General features: G+C 42.9%; 1 protein-coding gene across 1 annotated transcript in view; it reads right to left on the bottom strand.

Moving 5' to 3' along the window:
* LOC124711425 (tenascin-like) overlaps positions 1-22,870 on the bottom strand; it is a 161,473-nt gene that overhangs the window by 8,914 nt on the left and 129,689 nt on the right. Inside the window, exon 8 of the mRNA XM_047241493.1 lies at positions 13,925-14,068. Coding sequence (XP_047097449.1) covers positions 13,925-14,068 — 144 coding nt within the window. The remainder of the gene's footprint in view (positions 1-13,924; positions 14,069-22,870) is intronic.

Below are 22,870 nucleotides of genomic sequence, written 5' to 3'. Positions count from 1 at the left end.
GCGCCAAGGCTTTAAGATGGCATATTCTACGAATAACAGCCTGAAGAAGAACTTGGTCCACTCGTTAAAGGAAACCAATGACAAATTATCTCGTTCTGGGGTGTGCAAAATCATCCGCAGTGATTGCCCGAGTTATTACATCAGCCAGACAGGGAGAGCCCTCTCAGCTAGATATAAAGAACATATACCCACGAAAAGTGGTGATGGCAGGCGTGGCTCGAATTTTGCCGAGCACCTTGTTCAATTGGCCCATGCTCCCAGTCCACCAAATAACACAGAGCTATTAAATTGCGAGGTTAAAGGCATTATGCTTGACTCCCTTGAGGAGTTGCAAATCTTTAAACACCTGTTGCTTGATAAAGAAAACCTACTTAATGACCAGCTACAATTGAGAAATAAGAACTTCTTCGAAGGTTTTCAACCTTTCCATCACCGGCCCTGATGCTACGTTGAATTTTCAGTCACCGATGCCTTACTTCAATTTCTTTAGTCGAATAGTAATGTATTGAGAACTGAGGAATAATGTTGCCGAGTAATAGCTAGTCTTTCTTACGGGCTCCGAATCCGCTTATAGGGTCCTCGTTCTCCTCAGAAGTAAGTTGGGTTATACATATTACGCCATTAACAGTTTTAATGGTTATAGTAATCCAGTTTCTAACGCAAAGGTAGCTACTGTTATGCATCTATATTACCACACACGCATGCGCATGACCATCAGCGATTCTCAGTACATAGCTGCTCGCTGCGATTTCTTCCGGCGCAGCTCTCGCGGCCTACCGACCTCGTCCTCACAGTGGGGCCTGCTGTTTCTCTTCAGCTAAGTAATGTAGATTATGACTGTGCTATAGCTTTATACTTGAGATGGCCAAACTTTGGCATGCAATAGTTTAGTGTCAATAGCTTCTGAAGAAGTGCAAATTAATTTGGCTGAAACCTAGGCAAAGACTGGTTTCTATTTGCAACTGAGGCTGACGTGTTATATGTTGAGTGTGAGTACTTCAGATGGACCTGGGGGGGTGTGACTCCCTTGTGGAAATCTTTGATGCCAACGAGAGCACTTTGGAGATCGTCACATAGAGCTGGAGGCCGCCAGTGTCCACGGATCGACGATCATCCTAAGAAGTTAACGCCGCCACCTGACACTGCTGTGCTGGCGGAACTGCAAGTCGAGCACATACCAGCCCTCTTCCGCTGATGAGACTGCTGCTCTGTCAGCTGGGTTGTGGCACAGCACTTTGGAAGACAAACTTTTTCAAAACGGTTCAAATGGCTCTGAGCACTATGGAACTCAACATCTGATGTCATCAGTCCCCTAGACTTAGAACTACTTAAACCTAACTAACCTAAGGACATCACACTCATCCATGCCCGAGGCAGGATTCGAACCTGCGACCGTAGCAGTCGCGCGGTTCCAGATAGAAGCGCCTAGAACCACTCGGCCACGGTGGCCGGCGACAAACTTGTATTGCTTCTTAACAAATGTGTTATCGTAAATGATACTAAACTTGACTTCTACAGTAGTATGAAGGCACAGAAGGACCAACTCCTCCCGGATGTGCTGGTTGCGAAGATTGCTGAGAATTTGGGCCGCAATGTGAATTGAAAACCTACAAACAAGATCAGTACCAGCACAAAATTTCAAATAATGACCTGAGCAAGAAAAGAGGTGTGATTAACACACTCGTAACGTGTGTGAGGCGAATCTGCGAGCCGCACCACTTTGAGGACGAGTTCTAACACCAGGCAAGCTCTGACACCTGGAATGCGCTCTAAGATACACTAGGTACCCCGCCAGGGATATAAGAAGTATCACGAAACTTAACACCTGGTGAAGTAATAAGTCAGAAGAAGAAACGTCTGGCGGCACCTTTCTGCCATAAATCCCCCGAGTGACAAAAGAAATCTGCCATAATTGAGCAAACGCATCCAGCCAGAAAGATAGAGCCTGAAGGACAACTTATAGTGACGCAGTATACTGCATACCATGTATACGTTGAAAATCTATGTTGGACTGAGTGGATAATTCATTAGTCACAGGATAATCGAACTTGAACGGCGCTGCAAATGGCGACAGATGGAGAACTCGGCGCCGGCCGGAGTGGCCGAGCGGTTCTAGGCGCTTCGGTCGCAGGTTCGATTCCTGCCTCGGGCATGGATGAGTGTGATGTCCTTAGGTTAGTTACGTTTAAGTAGTTCTAAGTTCTAGGGGACTGATGACCTCAGATGTTAAGTCCCATAGTGCTCAGAGCCATTTGAACCATTTGCCATTTGGAGAATTCGGCCCTCTGTCAGGCATTGTGTGAGACCGACTATGAAACAAAATTCGCCGATACCAGGTTCTCGCTGATGAGAATAACTACCACACCCGTTTGTTGAGGACGTCGTCGAATTTAATAAGCATGACAATAGCTTCATCACGAAAGAGAAAAGTCTCAATACAAACAGAGATTGGATTCACCCACTACTACAAACGTCTGTTGCGGGTAACAATGAGAGAATCACAGCGCTAATGAGCAGGGAAAGGTCCACAGAGGTCGGTGCGACAGGTACATGTAACCTCTGGCCACAGGCTCGATCTCATTCTGCCACCAGCAATGGAGGGTGAATATTTGACAGTACTAGCCACAATTAGCCACTTATGCTTTGAAAAACGCCACATAATCCACTAAACGATCGTCGGCCAAAGATCATGAGACGAGTTGGCACAGGCAACAGGTCAAACCGAGTGCTGCCAAACATACAAGTGCCTTTGAACACTGCTTGAATTATAATGATTAAAATTGTGTAAGATAAGAGTACAAGCGTGCCGTAGGCTCAAGTTTTGCGGGAGACAGTAATTAAAGTGCGTATGTGCATATGGAAATAACACTGGAAAACTTAATAAGAAGGAACTGACTTGAGACGTAAACCAAGAGTAGAGAACTGTCACACAGCTGCATACAACGTCTACGGCCATTTCATTCATCACAACTGTAAACAATTCGAGCTTGGATGTGAACAGCGGGAAATAACAACAGTACTACAATCAGGACATATAGAAGAATGTCCAGCAAGGACTTCATTGCTAGTAATACTGCCGCTAGCTGCGCCGCATAGAAAGTGGATTAGCGGTTAGTCTCGCCGATTGGCGCGCTGTAGGTCACCAGTTCGAATCCGATCACCAGTAATTATTTATTATTTATGTTTTCTAGAAAATTCTTAAAAACACACACATATACGCAGTATACGTATAATAAAAATGTATGTTCCAAATCTCCCTTTAAATCACTTGACCGATTTCAATCTGAGAAGGTACACATGCCACTTACAGTCCGGAAAGAATCGCTATTGGGCAAAGGGCAGGGGCGAGGGTGAAAAAGAAGTGTAGCCCAAGATTCGAAAATGAGAGCACCTAGTGACTCGCAGCAAACTTTACATATAATCTCAGACCTTTAAGAAATATTTTCTCCTACAAAATATGGAAGGGGAAAGTTCATTCCTTACTACATTTCGCTGTTCAAGCAGTAAAACTTCCGCATCAGGCATGAAGTTTTAATTTATTGCTTCTTCACTAATAAAACAATATTCGCGACACATCTTACAGACAGTACTCACATATATCACTGAACGTACCCGCAAAATTATTTCATTGTACTACAAATAGTTGAGGAAATATGACATTATAAACACTGTGATGCGTGAAACATTGCACGTAATGCATGACAAATTTATTACTTCTTTGCTGTTAATTACATTCTCAACAAATTTCGCAGACATTATGCACATACGGCTAATGGCCTTGCGCATCGTTTCCCGTCAGATCACAGAAGTTTAGCGCTGTCGGGTTTGGCTAGCATTTGGATAGTTGACCGTCCGGGTATGCCGAACACTGTTGGCAAGCGGGGTGCACTCAACCCTTGGGGGACCTTGATTGAAAAGTGGCGACTCCAGTAAAATGGAAATGTCGTGTGGCTAAGGCCTCCCGTCGGGTAGACCGTTCGCCTGGTACAGGTCTTTCAATTTGACGCCACTTCGGCGACCTGCGCGTCGATGGGGATGAAATGATGATGATTAGGACAACACAACACCCAGTCCCTGAGCGGAGAAAATCTCCGACCCAGCCGGGAATCGAACCCGGGCCCTTAGGATTGACAGTCTGTCACGCTGACCACTCAGCTACCGGGGCGGACGCGACTCCAGTTACTAAGACTGGCAACGACTGGGAGAGTTGTGTGCTGACAACATGCTCCTACCTAACGGCATCCTGTGACATCTATCGGCTGAGGATGACAAGCGGTCGGTCGGTACCGTTGGGCCTTCCGAAGTTTTTGCGAATGGAGTTTAGTTTTGGTTTATCCGCAGATGCCAATAAACGTATCTACGAAACTACATCATTGTGCTACACATAGTTCGGGAGATATGACGTCATAAACACTGAGATGCGTGAAAAACTTTCGCATCATCCATGACGTTTTAATTTATTACATCTTTACTACTATTTCTATTTGCATAACATTTCGCAGACAGCATCCAAATATATCACTGAATGTACCTGCAAAATTATGTAACTGAAAGGCACACTGTTCAGGAGATATGACGTTGTAAAGCTGCATGAAAAGGAAACTGCAGACCAAAATACGGTAGAGAAACAGGTGAAATATGTGTACAAAAATGAGTGAAATGTATTAAATATATGTGAGACGTGCTTTCTCTGGTAAAACCCAGGGTAATTCCTAACGCTGCGATGTCCTCTATGTCATCTTTCCACCACGTACGAGGTCGGCCCAATGGCCTTGTTTCCTGGTGAGTTCCTTAAAATGAATTCTGTTGTTTTCCATTCGAGCCACATGTCCAGCATTGCCGTCTCCTGCTTTTTAATTTCTGGATGATAGTGGGTTGCTTCATTAGCTGATAAATTTCATTGTTTTTTCGAATTCTCCAAACGCAATTCTCCAACAAAGGTTCCCTTATTTTTCTCATTACTTTTCTTTCGGAAACATTCAGTTTTTCTCTTTCATTCTTTATAAGTGTCCAGCTTTCTGAACCGTACAGTACTATGGGACAGATGATAGTGTTGTATATCTCCACCTTTGCGGTGATTGACAAAGCTTTACTTTTGAGTGGGTTGCTTAGTGAGCACAGACACCTTGACCCTGAGGCTACTCTTTCGTGTACATCCATTGTTATGATATTTTTGCTCTTGACATGTGATCCAAAGTATTTAAACTGAAGAACTTTTCTGAATTTAGAATGTTGGTCGATTTCAAAGTGAGGATTTGGGTTTATGACTCGACCTATTTCCATATATTCCGTTTTCTCTTGGTTAATTAAAAGCCCCATTTTGCTGGCATTGTGCCTGAGCATGTCTGTGCCTGTACATGTCTTTCCGTTCTTCTTCAATTTGACTCAGAAACACTATATCATCTGCGTAAGCCAGGAGTTTTACTTCACTGTGTTCGAATCGGAGACCATTGTAAAGATGTAAATTACTCTCCCAAACCACTTTCTCTAATGCAAGGTTGAAGAGGACACATGAAAGAGCGTCTACTCGTAGTAAGCCTGTTTCAATTGGAAAGCGGGTGATATACATGCTCTGAACTTTACTGCTGCCTGGGAGCCATCCATGCACAGCTGTATCATCCTAGTAATTTTACTGGGTATACTAAATTCTCGTGATACACATACACTGACGGGAAAAGAAATCGCAACACCAGGGAGGAGTTGAGCGACATAAACGGAAGGGGCGTTTCTACATCTAAAAGATGATTTATATTCAGATTTCATGTCTGTCGCACAAGAGGGACGCTCGTATCGCCGTTATGAGGGTGCAAGTCAGCTTTCCTTTAAGTACACGCCGTAACGGTCGTGAACGTCAGCTGCCTTTGAGGCTGGACATGACGAGTTGATGTTACTCAAGAATGCCTCTAAGGCGACGAAGATACATTATTAACACCACACTGAGTTTGAACGAGGTCGTGTAATAGAGCTACGAGAAGCTGGACGCTCCTTGTGCGATACTGCCGAAAGACTAGGCAGGAAGGTGGCCACTGTGCACGGTCGCAGGCAGCGGTGGTCACGAGAGTGAACGGTCGTAAGAAGACCGGCTCCGGACAGCCACGAGGCGCTGCGAGAGGCTCTGGCTCTGGCGTATCGCAGTACAATTTCAGCAGCGATCTGAGCAGCAGTTGGCAACACAGTGACACAAAGAACTGTTACAGATCGGTTACTCCAAAGACAGCTCCGAGTCAGACACCCTGCATCGTGCATTCCACTGATCCCATACCACCGCCATTTGCGACTTCAGTGGTGTCAAGCGAGAGCTTATTGGAGGGGAGGTTGGAGGTCTGTTACGTTTTCTGATGAAGGTTGGTTCGGCCTCGGTGCCAATAATGATCGTGTTGGTTAGAAGGTGGCCAGCAGAGGGCCTGTAACCAACCTCTCTGCCTGCTAGACACACTGGACCTATGTCTGGATGTACGGTCTGGAATGCGGAGCACTCTCGTGGTTATCCTACGCACCCTGACTGCAACATTGTACGTCAGTCTGGTGATTCGACCTGCTGTGCTGTCATTCCTGAATACAGACGGTGTTTTGCAACTGGATAACGTCTCCAATAGAGCACGTATGGGACATCATCAGACGACAATCTAGCGTCATCCACAAACAGCATTAACTGTGTGTACTGACTGACCAAGTGCAAAAGGCGTGGAACTCCATCTTACAAACTGACAACCGCGCACATATCCAACAAAATTCACGTACATTTGCAGGCTCGCATTCAAGTTCTGGCGGTTGTTAATGTACGAGCATTTCACATTGTAAGTAGGCTGTTTAGGTTTTTATGTTGCTAACGCCACGTAGCGCTCTACATGAAAATCACTGACTGTGCTTTGTAAAGTCTGTGGCTGGTTTGCATTGTTGGAATATCTGCTATTGTAGTGTTGGGCAGTTGGATGTGAACAGTGCGTAGCGTTGCGCAGTTGGAGGTGAGCCGCTAGCAGTGGTGGATGTGGGGAGAGAGATGGCAGAGTTTTGAGGACGGACGATCTGGACGTGTGTCCACCAGAAAAAGGAAATTTCTAAAGATGGATGTCATAAATTGATAGATATGTATATGATTACTTTTGAACATTATTAAGGTAAATACATTGTTTGTTATCTATTAAAAACTTTCATTTGCTAAATATGCCTATCAGTAGTTAGTGCCTTCAGTAGTTAGAATCTTTTATTTAGCTGGCAGTATTGGCGCTCGCTGTATTGCAGTAGTTCGAGTATCGAAGACTTTTGTGAGGTAAGTGATTCATGAAAGGTATAGGTTATTGTTAGTCAGGGCCATTCTTTTGTAGGGATTATTGAAAGTCAGATTGCGTTGCGCTAAAAATATTGTGTGTCAGTTTATTGATGATCAGAATAAGTAAAGAGAGAAATGTCTGAGTACGTTCAGTTTTGCTCAGCTGTTTGAAAATCAAATAACGTAAGGGGTTTACCAGCACAGTAATTCATAAATTTTTCTAAGGGGATGTTTCAACACTTGCAAGGGCTTTTATCTCATGCCTACATTAATCTGTGATCTCGCAATGTTAATCACTTAAATATGTTGTCTAGACAAATGTATTACAGAAATTTCATTACTCTACATTAATCAATTTTTTGAGGTTGCGACTTTTTTACATCAGTTTATAACTTACTACCTGGAAAGAAATACCACAGGGGTAAGAGCCAACAGCCTGCTGTTGGCCCAGGGTGATAACGTAGTTGTAGAGAGGTGGAGGGGAAGGATAAGATGGATACAGATGGTAAGAGGAGGAGGCGGAGAGAGAGAAGGGGAAGAGGAGATGGACAGAGCACGGAGGAGGAGGAGGAGGAGGAGGAGGAGGAGGAGGAGATTGACTTAGAGGACGTAAAGATATGAACTCAGAGGAAAGAAGAGGAGATAGAGTGGAGAAGGAGAGAGAGTGGGGAAGAGCAGATGGACACAGGGTGAGATGAGGAGCAGCTGGACAAAGGGGTAAGGAGGAGATGGACTAACAGAGGATCGGAATACATATATATCCACGCAGTACCAGGTACTCAGCTGGTTTCTTTATATTTGCATGTTCCTCAATATTCTAGGCTTGTATTAATAGGAGAACTCTCTGTCCAGGAGGCAGTTCTATTCTGTCTGCCCATTGGTGTCTTTAATAAACGTGCTTTATGTGGTATCTTTCAGCAAAATCGGCAAAGTGAATTAATTCTACAGGCATTAACGAGGGCTTGCTGCAATCTGCAGCCACGCCTCCATGTCAGCAACAACAGCAGCCTCGCACTGAGGTCAGTATAGTGTTGAGCATGGAATAGCGCAGTCCCAGTTAGGGACCTCATCTATAGCAGTCAACATTGTCGGCTAGGACCAACGAGATATCGAAGTTTCAGAGGAACTTGTAGTGTTGTCAATCTTGCACATTGTACCTCAAGAGAACAGTTTTTTAATTAGTGCATGAGGTGATGTTTTGCTACTCCGTGACAGCTTCAAATTATCCAGTTCTTCTGTGGCAAAGAAGTGTGGCAAAGTTAAGTAAATCTTTTATTCATTGTGAACTAATATTTCATGCGTTATAGTTTGATGAACTGTCTCCCAGAACAATCAAAGAATCCAAAGTTGTGGCCAGACGAAAGAAGTTTCGTCTGGTCACAACACTTTGAGTGCTAAGTGTTGTACTTCATTGACGACATTGCTTTTGGATTTTGAATTGATTGTAGTTATGAAGTGACACTGTTCGCTGGAAACGTCGGATGCTTAAGAAAATTAAAAAAAAACTGTACATTATTGTGGCTTCAATTAGACACCATAAAAACCAATGCATTCACGGACAGAACAGGAATTAAAACAGTATACCGTTCCGAACTTCTGTATATTCAGAAGAACCAGTGGATTCAAAAACAGCAGTAAGTCAGCTGTACATTATGCATCCATCAGTGTTTTGCGGTGACATTGGTCGGGAATTGACGAAGTGGCTGAAAAGTTTCAACCGAGCCGCCAAATACAACAGGAGGAATGATGGAATGTGTCTGGCAAATGCGTACTTTCATGTGGGTGGCACAACCCAACAGTAGCTCGAGAACACTGAAGACAAGCTCGATAGGTGGGACAAATCCCAGGCAGAAATGGTGAGAATCAGCAGCAAATTCGCTCAGCAGAACAGCAGTTGAAGAACTGGACCCAATATCAAGGAAAAACGAGAAATTCATACACACAGAATGTTTTAGCCGCATGCTACATTGTGAATCCAAATATGACAGAAGCCGCGAAGATCTCACATTTTGTGAAAGGAGCAACAGAAGGCATTTACCAAAATGCTTTGGTGGAGGACGTCACAGTGGAGGAATCAATGAAGTGGACCTACACTTCTCCGCGTTAGCCGTATGATATGTTAGTGATACGGAATTCACATGGTGACGAATAACGTACGACTGGCTGCACTGCAGGTAAAGTCAGACAGGTTACATGTGGAGCATGTGCGGATGCAGACCACGCTGCTAATGTGCAGGAGAGTCATAAATCGGATCCGCCAGGCGCCCCTGTAATGCTATTGCTTACCGTGCCAGTCGACCAAGCTGTTCCAGGTGAGTTGTTTCGTAGAGGTTGTCTTGCAGTGGACACGTAGTGTGTTGTTGGGAAAATAGTTTTATCTTGTGACTTCGGTTTTATATATCTGATGGAATAGAATGACCATGAGAGCAGTTGTTTTTTAATTTTTATTTCTGCGACGATGATTTTATGTCAGCTGGTCTGTCTCATGTATCGTTATATCCAAATGATTTATGCATGTTAAGCTACATTCAGGTATGTGCTGCTGTACTAATTGTAATGTATATAGTGTAACTCATGAAAGCCCTCCCTCAAACCTGTCATGTTATATCTTCACAGATCCGATGATGGCACCTTTTGTGTGTTGAAACCGGTCATCTAGTAAACAGTGTTTAAGCGATCTTGGCTTTTGAATTATTTATAGTAGAGATTGTCATTCACCGCTTCTCCTGATGGGGCGCCAATGTTAGTTCTTATTTTGTTTTTAGCCAACTGGGAAGAATGGGATGTTCTTCTTCAGAGAGCACGCCGTGGTCAAATATTACAACTTAAAATCAGTATTAAGGAAGGCGAATAGAAGATTCGGATTTATTGCAAGAGCTCTAGGAAAGTGCAGTGCATCGGTAAACGAAATCGCAAACAAGACAATGATGTGACCAATTACAGACCAGCGTTTGGTGTCTTTATTAAGGTTTGACAAACATCCGGTGAATTCAGAGTATGCTGGTAACGAGTAGTCAGTACAACCGATAAAAAAAGTAACATATATGCTCGGAGAACGTAAACGAGAGTATCTGTAAGAAATGTGTCCCTGTTCTCATTTAATTATGCTTGGTTAACATTGAGAACATCTTTTTGAGGACGACTGCGCAACAATATTTCCGCCACAGTAGTATATGTCGAATAGAGTCAATATTTTAACATTCGTATCTGACACATTGGCACGCACGTGTAGGGAGCGAGCTTTCCATGAGTGGTAAACTTTTTTAGTTTCTTCACTAATAATTTCCTCCCAGAGAAGTAACTATCACACCAGATATTTCATCGTAACAAACTCGTAAGCAGTTACGAAATACGTGGCGCGAAGTGACAATAGTTACAGCATGTAACTTCACTCATGGGAACATGGCAAGGAACTACAATCAACATGTTGGAACAATAATTTACGAAACATTAAATATTTGAAGCCCATCGTATTAAAACACAGTAGACAAAGCAATTATGTAAAAACTCACTAGTGGCTCAGGGTCTAGTGGACTGCTTTGAAAAAGGCCCACACAATAAAAGATTTTAACTGCCAATGTCATGCATCGTATTCCAGAATACAACTCAAATATTTTGTATTCCTCTGGGCCTGCAGCATAGTAGATATCCTGTGAAGTCATTTAATGTATATTATACGAGAAAGTTGCTATTTTTTGAAGTTTTATTCAGGAGTTGTACGGTTAGGCGATAAGTTTATTTCGGGTACGTTGCTATTTTCAAGAGATTTGCAGTTACATAGCACTACCAGCATACACAATTTTTGCGCTCTGTATCTCCTTGGTATTTTAACAATGTGTCGAGTACTTACTTCCGTATCCCATCGTTAACGTTGAAGTTGTTAAATATTTCTGCGTATTGCATGTGCAGCGCAGGTAAGGTTGTTTTCGTTTATATAAATTTTTCTTAATAATAGACGTTATTGAGTAATTTTTGTCGAAATTTCTCGTTTTGTGTTAGTTTGACAGCTTTACTTCACAAAAGTCAATGATATTATATGGTTACATATTTATCTTATCTATGGATCTGTGTGGTGGTTATAGGTTTATTTCTAAAAGTTCGTGCGACTAGTCTTTGCTTATCATGTCACGCATTATCGTATTCTAAAATTTCGACGTAATTTTCAATAAAACTTTTATGCTTAACTTCAGTCTGTTCGTTTAGAAGTGTGTGTGTGTGTGTGTGTGTGTGTGTGTGTGTGTGTGTGTGTGTGTGTGTATGTGTGTGTGTGTGTGCGTGTGCGCGCGTGTGTGTGAGTGCCTATCTTTCTATTTCTTTTAAAGGAGCCACAATTGGGATTTTCACTGCGTGGTCGAACTCTTTCACGTTGCGGTTTTCTGTTTTCAAATGGCAAAAATGTTAAGGGATTTGTATCGCTCTTTCTGGCGTGTTCTCGATATCTGATCCTGTTTGGCCCATACTTACAGAAAATTTCGTCGTAATTTTAGAACTTGATAACGGATGACATGATGAGCAACGACTACTCACACACCTATACAAAGAATCTATGACCACCACACAATTCCATAGATGAATAAGAGAAATAAGTAACCATACAATATCTTTGACTTTTGTCAAGTAAAGCTGTCAAGCTTACAATTAGAGAAAGCGAAATATTTCAACAAAAATCACTTAAGAACAACATCTACCGTTGATAAAAACATATATAATGAAAATCATCTCTATCTGCGCTACAAATACAACACGTAGAAATATTTAATAGCTACAACGTCAACGATTAGATATGGTAGTAAGAACTTGACACATTGTTACAAAACCAATGAGATACATAAAGTAAAAATTGTATATTTTAATCGCGCTATATAATTGCAAATCACTAGAAAACGGCAGTGTGCTCGAAATGAGCTTATTGCCTACGGTTGAACTCTTGAATAAAGCTTCAAGAATAGCAGCGTCCTGGTATAATACACATAAAATGTCTTTACAACTCAAATAATTAAACTGAGAGGAGATTCTTAATAAAAGTAATCCAAAGGCAATTTTTACTCCCTCACACAAGCTCAGTATGAGAGCAGCACTCCGTTAGAGGCGGCGAGGTCTGTCGCAGGGTATGTCTCCGACATGACTGTGTGCACGAGTTGTCACATAAAAATCTAATTATACGTTGTTACTGAGTCAATTTCAAACAGCAGGAACCTTTCGCATATGTTGGTTTACGCTATACCGAAAATGTGTATTACGAAATGTAAGAACTGTGAACTCTGCCTCGCCTGTAAATAAATAGTTGTCTGCAACCTCTCGTATCTCCAACAACAAAAAACAAAAACCACTTTAATACTTAAGGACTGAGACATCGAATTCGTTGGATATTTGTACATGTGGAGCACACTGCGATGTAAAACTCTCCATACACTCCTGTAGCTTGTGTGTGTGTGTGTGTGTGTGTGTGTGGGTGTGTGTGCGTGTGTGTGGTCTTCAGTCCTGAGACTGGTTTGATGCAGCTCTCCATGCTACTCTATCCTGTGCAAGCTTCTTCATCTCCCAGTACCTACTGCAACCTACATCCTTCTGAATCTGCTTAGTGTATTCATCTCTTGGTCTCCCTCTACGATTTTTACCCTCCACGCTGCCCTCCAATACTAAATTGGTGATCCCTTGATGCCTCAGGAAATGTCCTACCAACCGATCCCTTCTTCTGGTCAAGTTGTGCCACAAACTTCTCTACTCCCCAATCCTATTCAATACTTCCTCATTAGTTATGTGATCTACCGATCTAATCTTCAGCATTCTTCTGTAGCACCACATTTCGAAAGCTTCTATTCTCTTCTTGTCCAAACTATTTATCGTCCATGTTTCACTTCCATACATGGCTACACTCCATACAAATACATTCAGAAATAACTTTCTGACACTTAAATCTATACTCGATGTTAACAAATTTCTCTTCTTCAGAAACGCTTTCCTTGCCATTGTCAGTCTACATTTTATATCCTCTCTACTTCGACCATCATCAGTTATTTTGCTCCCCAAATAGCAAAACTCCTTTACTACTTTAAGTGTCTCATTTCCTAATCTAATCCCCTGAGCATCACACAACTTAATTCGACTATATTCCATTATCCTCGTTTTGCTTTTGTTGATGTTCATCTTATATCCTCCTTTCAAGACACTGTCCATTCCGTTCAGCTGCTTTTCCAGGTCCTTTACTGTCCCTGGCAGAATTACAGTGTCATCGGCGAACCTCAAAGTTTTTATCTCTTCTCCATGGATTTTAATACCTACTCCGAATTTTTCTTTTGTTTCCTTCACTGCTTGCTCAATATACAGATTGAATAACATCGGGGAGAGACTACAACCCCGTCTCACCCCCTTCCCAACCACTGCTCCCCTTTCATGTCCCTCGACTCTTATAACTGCCATCTGGTTTCTGTACAAATTGTAAATAGCCGTTCGCTCCCTGTATTTTACCCCTGCAGCCTTCAGAATTTCAAAGAGAGTACGTTAACTTGGCAGCCACTATCTTCCTCCAAGTTTGTGGGCAGACTTGTACAGCTTCCGAAACCGTTAATCTCATTTTCTCGTGTAATGTGTGCAGGATCCTCTGTTTCGCTGCCATGCGTATCCTGGGACTGAACACGGTGCACGTATACTCACTGCAATGCTTGAGGTCGGCGCTGGGAAAGTAGCCCTCTGCGCATGCGCAGGTACCATTGGCAGCGCAGGCAGTGTGCTGTGAGTCGCCGTCCCCCTCCATGTAGCAGTGGCCCAACTCGTCACCCGCGCATGCCCTGCCGAACGCTGCAACAGCACCAACACACACATCACTTTTATTTACTCACATGCCTAAAGGATCCATAGCTGGAGCAGACTCAGGTAATATTAAACCAATGAAATTGCTTGCAATTATAGTGCATTTTCTCAGTGAAATTATGAACTTGTGAACACTCATGTGATTGGGTTGAAACCTTACCTCAGTAGAAATTTCAATTTCAACACTGGATCAAACCGGGAATGCGTCTACACTAAGTTAACAAAAGTCATCCGATAGCGATATGCACAAATATACAGGGTGTTACAAAAAGGTACGGACAAACTTTCAGGAAACATTCCTCACACACAAATAAAGAAAAGATGTTACGTGGACATGTGTCCGGAAACGCTTAATTTCCATGTTACAGCTCATTTTAGTTTCGTCGGTATGTACTGTACTTCCTCGATTCACCGCCAGTTGGCCCAATTGAAGGTAGGTAATGTTGACTTCGGTGCTTGTGTTGACATGCGACTCACTGCTCTACAGTACCAGCATCAAGAACATCAGTACCTAGCATCAACAGGTTAGTGTTCATCACGAACGTGGTTTTGCAGTCAGTGCAGTGTTTACAAATGCGGAGTTGGCAGATGCCCATTTGATGTATGGATTAGCACGGGGCAATAGCCGTGGCGCGGTACGTTTGTATCGAGACAGATTTCCAGAACGTAGGTGTCCCGACAGGAAGACGTTCGAAGTAATTGATCGGCGTCTTAGGGAGCACGGAACATTCCAGCCTATGACATGCGACTGGGGAAGATCTAGAACGACGAGGATACCTGCAATGGACGAGGCAATTCTACGTGCAGTTGACGATAACCCTAATGTCAGCGTCAGAGAAGTTGCTGCTGTACAGGGTCACGTTGACCACGTCACTGTATGGAGAGTGCTACGGGAGAACCAGTTGTTTCCGTACCATGTACAGCGTGTGCAGGCACTATCAGCAGCTGATTGGCCTCCACGGGTAGACTTCTGCGAATTGTTCATCCAACAATGTGCCAATCCTCATTTCAGTGCAAATGTTCTCTTTACGGATGAGGCTTCATTCCAACGTGATCAAATTGTAAATTTTCACAATCAACATGTGTGGGCTGACGAGAATCCGCACGCAATTGTGCAAACACGTCATCAATACAGATTTTCTGTGAACGTTTGGGCAGGCATTGTTGGTGATGTCTTGATTCCGCCCCACGTTCTTCCACCTACGCTCAATGGAGCACGTTTTCATGATTTCATACGGGATACTCTACCTATGCTGCTAGAACATGTGCCTTTACAAGTACGACACAACATGTGGTTCATGCACGATGGAGCTCCTGCACATTTCAATCGAAGTGTTCGTACGCTTCTGAACAACAGATTCGGTGACCGATGGATTGGTAGAGGCGGACCAATTGCATGGCCTCCACGCTCTCCTGACCTCAACCCTCTTGACTTTCATTTATGGGGGCATTTGAAAACTCTTGTCTACACATCGCCGGTACCAAATGTAGAGACTCTTCGTGCTCGTATTGTGGACGGCTGTGATACAATACGCCATTCTCCAGGGCCGCATCAGCGCATCAGGGATTCCATGCGACGGAGGGTGGATGCATGTATCCTCGCTAACGGGGGACATTTTGAACATTTCCTGTAACAAAGTGTTTGAAGTCACGCTAGTACGTTCTGTTGCTGTGTGTTTCCATTCCATGATTAATGTGATTTGAAGAGAAGTAATAAAATGAGCTCTAACACGGAAAGTAAGCGTTTCCGGACACATGTCCACGTAACATATTATCTTTCTTTGTGTGTGAGGAATGTTTCCTGAAAGTTTGGCCGTACCTTTTTGTAACACCCTGTAGATAGCAGTAGTATCGTGTTCACAAGTTATTAAGTGGCAGTGCACTGGCAGAGTTACCATTTGTGCTTAGGTGATTCATGTGGACAGGTTTCCGACGAGATTATGGTCGCACGACGGCAATTAACAGACGCTGAACGCAGGGTGGTGGTTGGAGCAAGACACATGGGACATTCCATTTCTGAAATCGTTAGGGAATTCAGTATTGCGGGATCCACAGTGTCAAGAGTGTGCCGAGAATACCAACTTTCAGGCGTTATCCCTCACCATGAACAACGTAGGAGCTGATGGCCTTCACTTAATGATCGACAACAGCGGCTTTAGTGTAGAATTATCAGTGCTACAACAGACAAACAACACTGCACGAAATAAGCGCAGGAATCAGTGTGCGACATACGACGAACGTATCCGTTTGGACTGAGACGCGAAATTTGACGTTAATTTGATGTGGCAGCAGAGGACCAACGGCATCGTCAACAGCGCCTCTCCTGGGCTCGTGACGGTACCAGTTGGACCCTAGACGATTGGAAAACCGTGACCTGGTCAGGTGAGCCACGGTTTCGGTTGGTAGGGTGGCCCCAAGAAACTCGTGACACAGGTCGTCAGCAAGGCACTGAGCAAACTGGTGGTGGCTCCATACCGGCGTGGGCTGTGTATACGTGGAATGGACTGGGTCCTCTGTTGCAACTGAACAGATCACTGACAGGAAATGGTTATGACAGGATGTGTTCAGTTCCTTGGAAACCATTTGCAACCATTCGTGGACTTCATGTTTTGAAACAACGTTGGAATTTTTATGGACAACAATGTGCCATGTCACTGGGCCACAATGGTTCGCAATTGGTTTGAAGAACATTCTGGACAATTCGAGCTAATGGATTGGCCACCCAGATTCGCCGACGTGAACTCCATCGAACATATATGGGACACAATCGAGAGATCAGTTCGTGCACAGGCAACACTTCCGCAATTATGGACGGCTATAGGGTACCACGGCTTAGTGTTTCTGCAGGGGACTCCCAACAATTTGTTGTGTCCATGCTGCGTGGAGCTGCTGCGCTAGGCTCGACAAAAGTAGGTCTGAGGCAATAATGAGAAGTATTCCAGGACTTCTGTCACCTCAGTGTAAGTTTGGCTTACTGACATACAAAAATAATATTTTATGATGATTAGCGTTAAACAGTATGTACAAGTGTCGATGTGTTGTACAATTATGGTGTTAATGTGGCGATATAGCAGATTTTTATGTTTAACAACATCACTAGTATATTACCTTTAGTCTTGCACTATAGAAGACTGTGTACCCACTGCTCTTTTTTTTTTGCCACTGATAGAACAGTTAAGGTTAGACTACCTCAGACCATGATTCGAAATTAACTGTCCATCGTTTTATTGCGTATTATGTAGTTATGCTATAACTAAGCACTGTCACATTGTTTTAATTTTGTTTGTAACCTTTTGTTTCAACGTGCTATGATTTTATTCAATGTAGCCCTCCCCATCCTCTTACCCCCGCATTTTTAGTCGCTAATGGCACTTAATATAAGATATTCTCAGACAATGCCACGAGAATAAAGTTTTGTTTTTATAGATTATGGATTTTACCGTCACCTATTATACCGTGGCACTTATTTTTGTTGTAGAAAACTACCTCTGTTCATATTTTAAATATTCACAACCATATATTTTAGGATGTTATATACTCTTTACTTGATGCATCATTTGCCATATTATCTGCCAGTAGCCCCTTTTACAGAAGATGTCCTTAGGTCATGACGCTAAAGTATGAACTGCTAATTTTTTCTTTTCATCACTTTTTCTTAATATATCTTTAAGTTTGTATCTCGTTCCATAATTTTAAAAAACGCTTTATACGTCATTTAGTGAGCCATGTATTACAATAACTAATCTGACTCTGAATCTAAGCGATCATGACTCATGAATGTTGCTTTCTAGATGAAGTAAACATTATTTGTTAATTGTTGTCTCAGGTTATGTTTCTAATGATGTACCGCCTGGCAGAAGGTATATTTAAGAAACTTGGTATTCTAACTACTACTTCTCAGTACATATACTCATTGATGTCCTTTGTCATTTCCAACATGTCTCTTTTTACAGAAAATAGTGCTAAACTTGATTATAATACCAGAACCAAAAACAATCTGTATAAGGACTATAAAAGCTTAACATTAGCACAAAAAGGAGTCAAGACACATTTGATGACTTCGCAAATCGTTCGTTCTAGATCTGAATTATTTTTAACAATTGCGAGCTTTAATATGTGCTTATAGTAGAATACAGTACGTTACGTCTATAAGCCATGTATCAACCTATGGACACACTGATGCTATTCGCTGTATATTTGCTGTAACTGGTTCCTGCGTGTACAGAAGTGACAGTTGGTATTCGACAACGAAAGCGAGCACACCATAATATCCTATAACGTGGCATTAGTTACAAAGATGACTGTTACTGCACGCAGCACGCTTTATGGTTTTAATTCTGACTCTTACAAGTTATGTGCTCGCTTTCATACCGGCTGTATCGTCTTTTATTAAGAGCATAATTGTACAACACCACGGCACCTGTAGGTACAGTTTTGGGCTAACCATTATAAAACGTTGTTGTATGTCAATAAGTCAAACTTATATCAGCTGTATCTTTTATTTGTTTCGTTGTAGACTGCGCTTGAAAATGGCCTGGAAGGCTGAAATTTGCCAATCGTGCAAAGTGTAATAATCTGAATACTTGTGAAGGAAAAGCCAAGGAGGAATGCTTCAAAATGTTCTTTAACAAATTTACAGCCTTGGTTCCCCACATGAAGAAAAAAAGTTGTAAAAGTACGTAGCGTTTTACTCGCCATAAAAATTTAAAAAAATGTTCAAATGTGTGTGCATTCCTAAGGGACCAAACTGCTGAGGTCATCGGTCCCTAGACTTATGCACTACTTGAACTAAGGTTAACTAACTTAACGCTTAGAACAACACACACACCCATGCCCGAGGGAGGACTCGAACCACCGGCATATTGGCGGTGCAATACGTGCATAGCGCCTCAAAATAAAATTCAGTACCTGGAAATTAACAATACATTCTAAAGAATTTAATGTTTTATACAGTACTTAAACGTGTAGAACGAGAAATAATTACAAAGGCTGTCGAAAACACAGATTCATCTCTAACACCAAAATGTGTAGAGAATGGCGCAAACCGCTCATGCCGGTCCCTGTTGCGCGTTCCTGCGTGTGATTCTAAAAACAATCACTGGACTGTAGAACCAGCAAAAAAAAAAAAAAAAAAAAAAAAAATCATGCGATCCCAGGTACAATATCGTCTACGTACAACACTCTCCTCTGCTGTCTTGTACAAAAGTTAATTGCATGTTTTTTTATATTAGGCCATTTGCAGAAAATCAGCAGCTCCCACGAGGATTTCATTACCATTCCTTCAAATTATGATGCTTTTATCACCACTAAAGAGAACTATTTATGGTTTACCTGTATAACAGTTCCGCTCCTTCACAGTACAACACTTACACGTCACTATAAGAAACAGGCACACATACGTTGGGTTAATTCAGTTGATACATGCCTGATGATGTCAAGAACACCACACAGCTCAAAACGTTCCGCACGCTTCTACGTAATAAAACGGCATCTACGAACCTTAAAAGAATATAGAGAGTGACAAACTGCCTGTTGTCTTCGGTCTCGGGTTCTTCGGCCGACGTTCATCTAATGATTTTACTGACGTTTCGCCAGCACGAGTGGCTGGCATTGTCAAAGCTTCACCCACCATTGCCGGTTCACCACCGGCGAAACGTCAGTAAAATCATTAGATGAACGTCGGCCGAAGAACCCGAGACGGAAGCCAACAGGCAGTTAGTCAACAAGTGACCACGAGAGCCTTAACAATTTTGTGTTACAGAGAGTGTTGTGAGGAAAAATCGAGGATAGGAATCTTTGACTGGAGACGTTATTCAATGATGCTAGAGAGTTTTCAGTACGTGTGGAACGACAAATCCCGGTACACGACACCTTTGACTGTAATCGTGGCTGACGGCTGAATGTTTGTCGGTCTGCAAGGCGTGACAGAACAATACCGGCAGCACTGAACTTTCAGAGGCTAACGTTTGCCATCGCAGCAGCCGCCTCCATCTCTTCCACTGGAGGTTCTGGCTGCCAGTTGCGTTCTATTACTAACAGAGCAGTTATCATCTACATCTACATCTACATACATACTCCGCAATCCACCATACGGTGCGTGGTGGAGGGTACCTCGTACCACAACTAGTACCTTCTCTCCCTGTTCCACTCACAAACAGAACGAGGGAAAAATGACTGCCTATATGTCTCTGTACGAGCCCTAATCTCTTGTCTTATCTTTGTGATCTTTCCGCGAAATGTAAGTTGGTGGCAGTAAAATTGTACTGCAGTCAGCCTCAAATGTTGAATTCAATACTTTAAATATATCAAAACAAAAGATATGTACAAGCCAATACGACGAGGAACGTCATTGCGCATGGTAGAGAATACAAAACAATTTTCAAAGAGTGAAAATTACCATGTGCTACATTTTTAAAAGAAGGTGAGTTACAGGAAGGGTTTAAGGCGCGAGCCTGCGTGTATGAGGTAGGCACATACCCTCCAGATACCGGACAGAGTGCGAATATCTTCACACCCCGCATAAATTGGTCTTCGAGAGTCCTCGGTTGACACTACTGGAATTTCGTACAAAATATTCTTGAGAATGAGCCACAGAAAAGAAAAAAAAAAGGAAACGCGATGAGTTCTAGTGACAGGTGGCCAAGCTGCAGGGCTATCTCGAACCAATCCAGCGATGTTCAAATATCTTTCTAATTTGGGTTCTGGCAGCTAGACTATGTGCTAGAGCCACGTACGTTGATGGGCTACAAATGGCCCCTTGTTTAAAGATTCCGGCAGTACTCTTCGAATGAATGTTGGATAATCGTCTGTCGGCGGGAAGAGAACATGGGTTGATGGAATCAGGTAACCGAACAGAACGCCAGCCAATAAATTGATTATAATTTTTTCTTGATAATCCCGTTGGTAGATGGTGTGTGGATTCGCTTCCGCTTAAGTTGTCCAAAGAAATTATTTAATAATGTCTATGATGTATATCTGCAGATAAAAGCGACGAATGAATATTTGCACAAAGACTAATTTGGATTGAGGTGACAGGTTTGCTAGGGAAGTCCACGCAGTTATGCGAAGCCACTGTGCCAGAATGGGGTAGATGTTAGCGCATCTGCCTAGTGTGCTGGAGCCCTGGGTTCAAATCTCGACCTTGGTATAAATTTTCATTCCTCGCTTCAGTCTGCGCATATACACTGCAGATGTTTGAGACTTGAAAAAGTCTCTGGAACCACACAGTTTCATTTAATTAAAAGTAGTTCTACTGCCAGGGATCCGAACAAGCTTTCCAGGACGTTGGTTGTTAAGGCAAATACCGAGATTGGGAATCTCTCCCTAACATTAAAAAAATAGTCACAATTTGGACACCCTGTGTCACGCTACCACCACAACTGCTATTTGTTTGTACGAATTGCAGTGCCTGCGTTATACTGATTACGATGCGAAGTGGCACTGTGGCTACTACAGCCGTTATGATGTACATTAAATAAATTCGCAACTGCGAATAAGGACAACCATCAGCTGTAGAATGGGATGACGAGAATCAAAATTTGTGCCCGACTGATTGTCGACATGTGGAAGTTTTAGTCTTGCCGTGAATCGTGCACGGATAGCCAAATAGGAGCCGGTACGGTAGCTCAGCATGTTCAACCAGAAAGCTGCGTGGTCCCTGTAAAAAAAAAAAAAACAAAAAAAAAACAAAAAAAAAAAGTCAACAATGAACTTCAAGGAATGTCATGTGACGTCCGCCACGACCAGATACGATGAACAAAATGTAGTAAAGAAAATAAATGGGAGGCCCACCGCTCACGATAAGCGAGTAATCTGGCTTGGAGTCCCGGTCCGGCACAAATTTTCGTTGTCGTCATTCCATTCTGCAGCTGATGGTTGTCCTTATTCGCAGTTGCGATTTCATTTAATGCTATTTGTTTAGGCTCTCTAATGTATTTGATCTCGAATATTTCACTGTAGTCCTCGCGATAGAGAATAAAACTATTTTTTACAAAATGCAGCTGCGTGGCACAGCACTGTGAAAATCACTGCCCGAACTTAATGCGAGGACAAAACAAAAAGTCGCAAGCGCCTTTACATCAGGGAAACAAAATTAGTGCCTCCATTCCTCGAACATCATTCTCCTGATCGTCACGCAGTTGCTTTGCAATTCATTTGTTACAGTGCCAGTATTTGTGGATGGGTCTACGTAGAATTGCATAAGCATATCGTTCTCAAATCTTTGTGCACCGAGCACGCTACCTCCACCTGCTTGACTTTCCACGAAACCACCTGCCATGCAGATGAGGATGAAAAGCGGCAGACGTAGAGTGCTGTAGCTGACACGTTTTACGCAGTAGGCGTAAAATTGTTTGCCCATTTACTCTCGTTTCACCATAACAGACCAAGAAAAGTTCTTCATTACACGTCACAACAGCACGAACCAAATGGTTCAAATGGGTTCTTAGCACTATGGGACTCAACTGCTGAGGTCATTAGTCCCCTAGAACTAGTTAAACCTAACTAACCTAAGGACATCACAAACATCCATGCCCGAGGCAGGATTCGAACCTGCGACCGTAGCGGTCTTGCGGTTCCAGACTGCAGCGCCTTTAACCGCACGGCCACTTCGGCCGGCAACAGCACGAACCAAACTACGAATTACCGCCGAGTTTTCTTTCCCCGCAGTCGCCACTGCGCATCGCCGTCTCTGCATTACTGTTGCGACTGATATGGACCCGCTCAATGGCAGCCAACGACTGAATACTGCCAGGCCAAATGTCCCGCTGTCACTCCGCCCTCAAAAAGTAA

This window comes from Schistocerca piceifrons, chromosome 1, assembly GCF_021461385.2.
Source record: "Schistocerca piceifrons isolate TAMUIC-IGC-003096 chromosome 1, iqSchPice1.1, whole genome shotgun sequence".
In the NCBI taxonomy this organism is placed as follows: domain Eukaryota; kingdom Metazoa; phylum Arthropoda; class Insecta; order Orthoptera; family Acrididae; genus Schistocerca; species Schistocerca piceifrons.
This window is presented reverse-complemented; position numbering and strand designations above follow the sequence as displayed.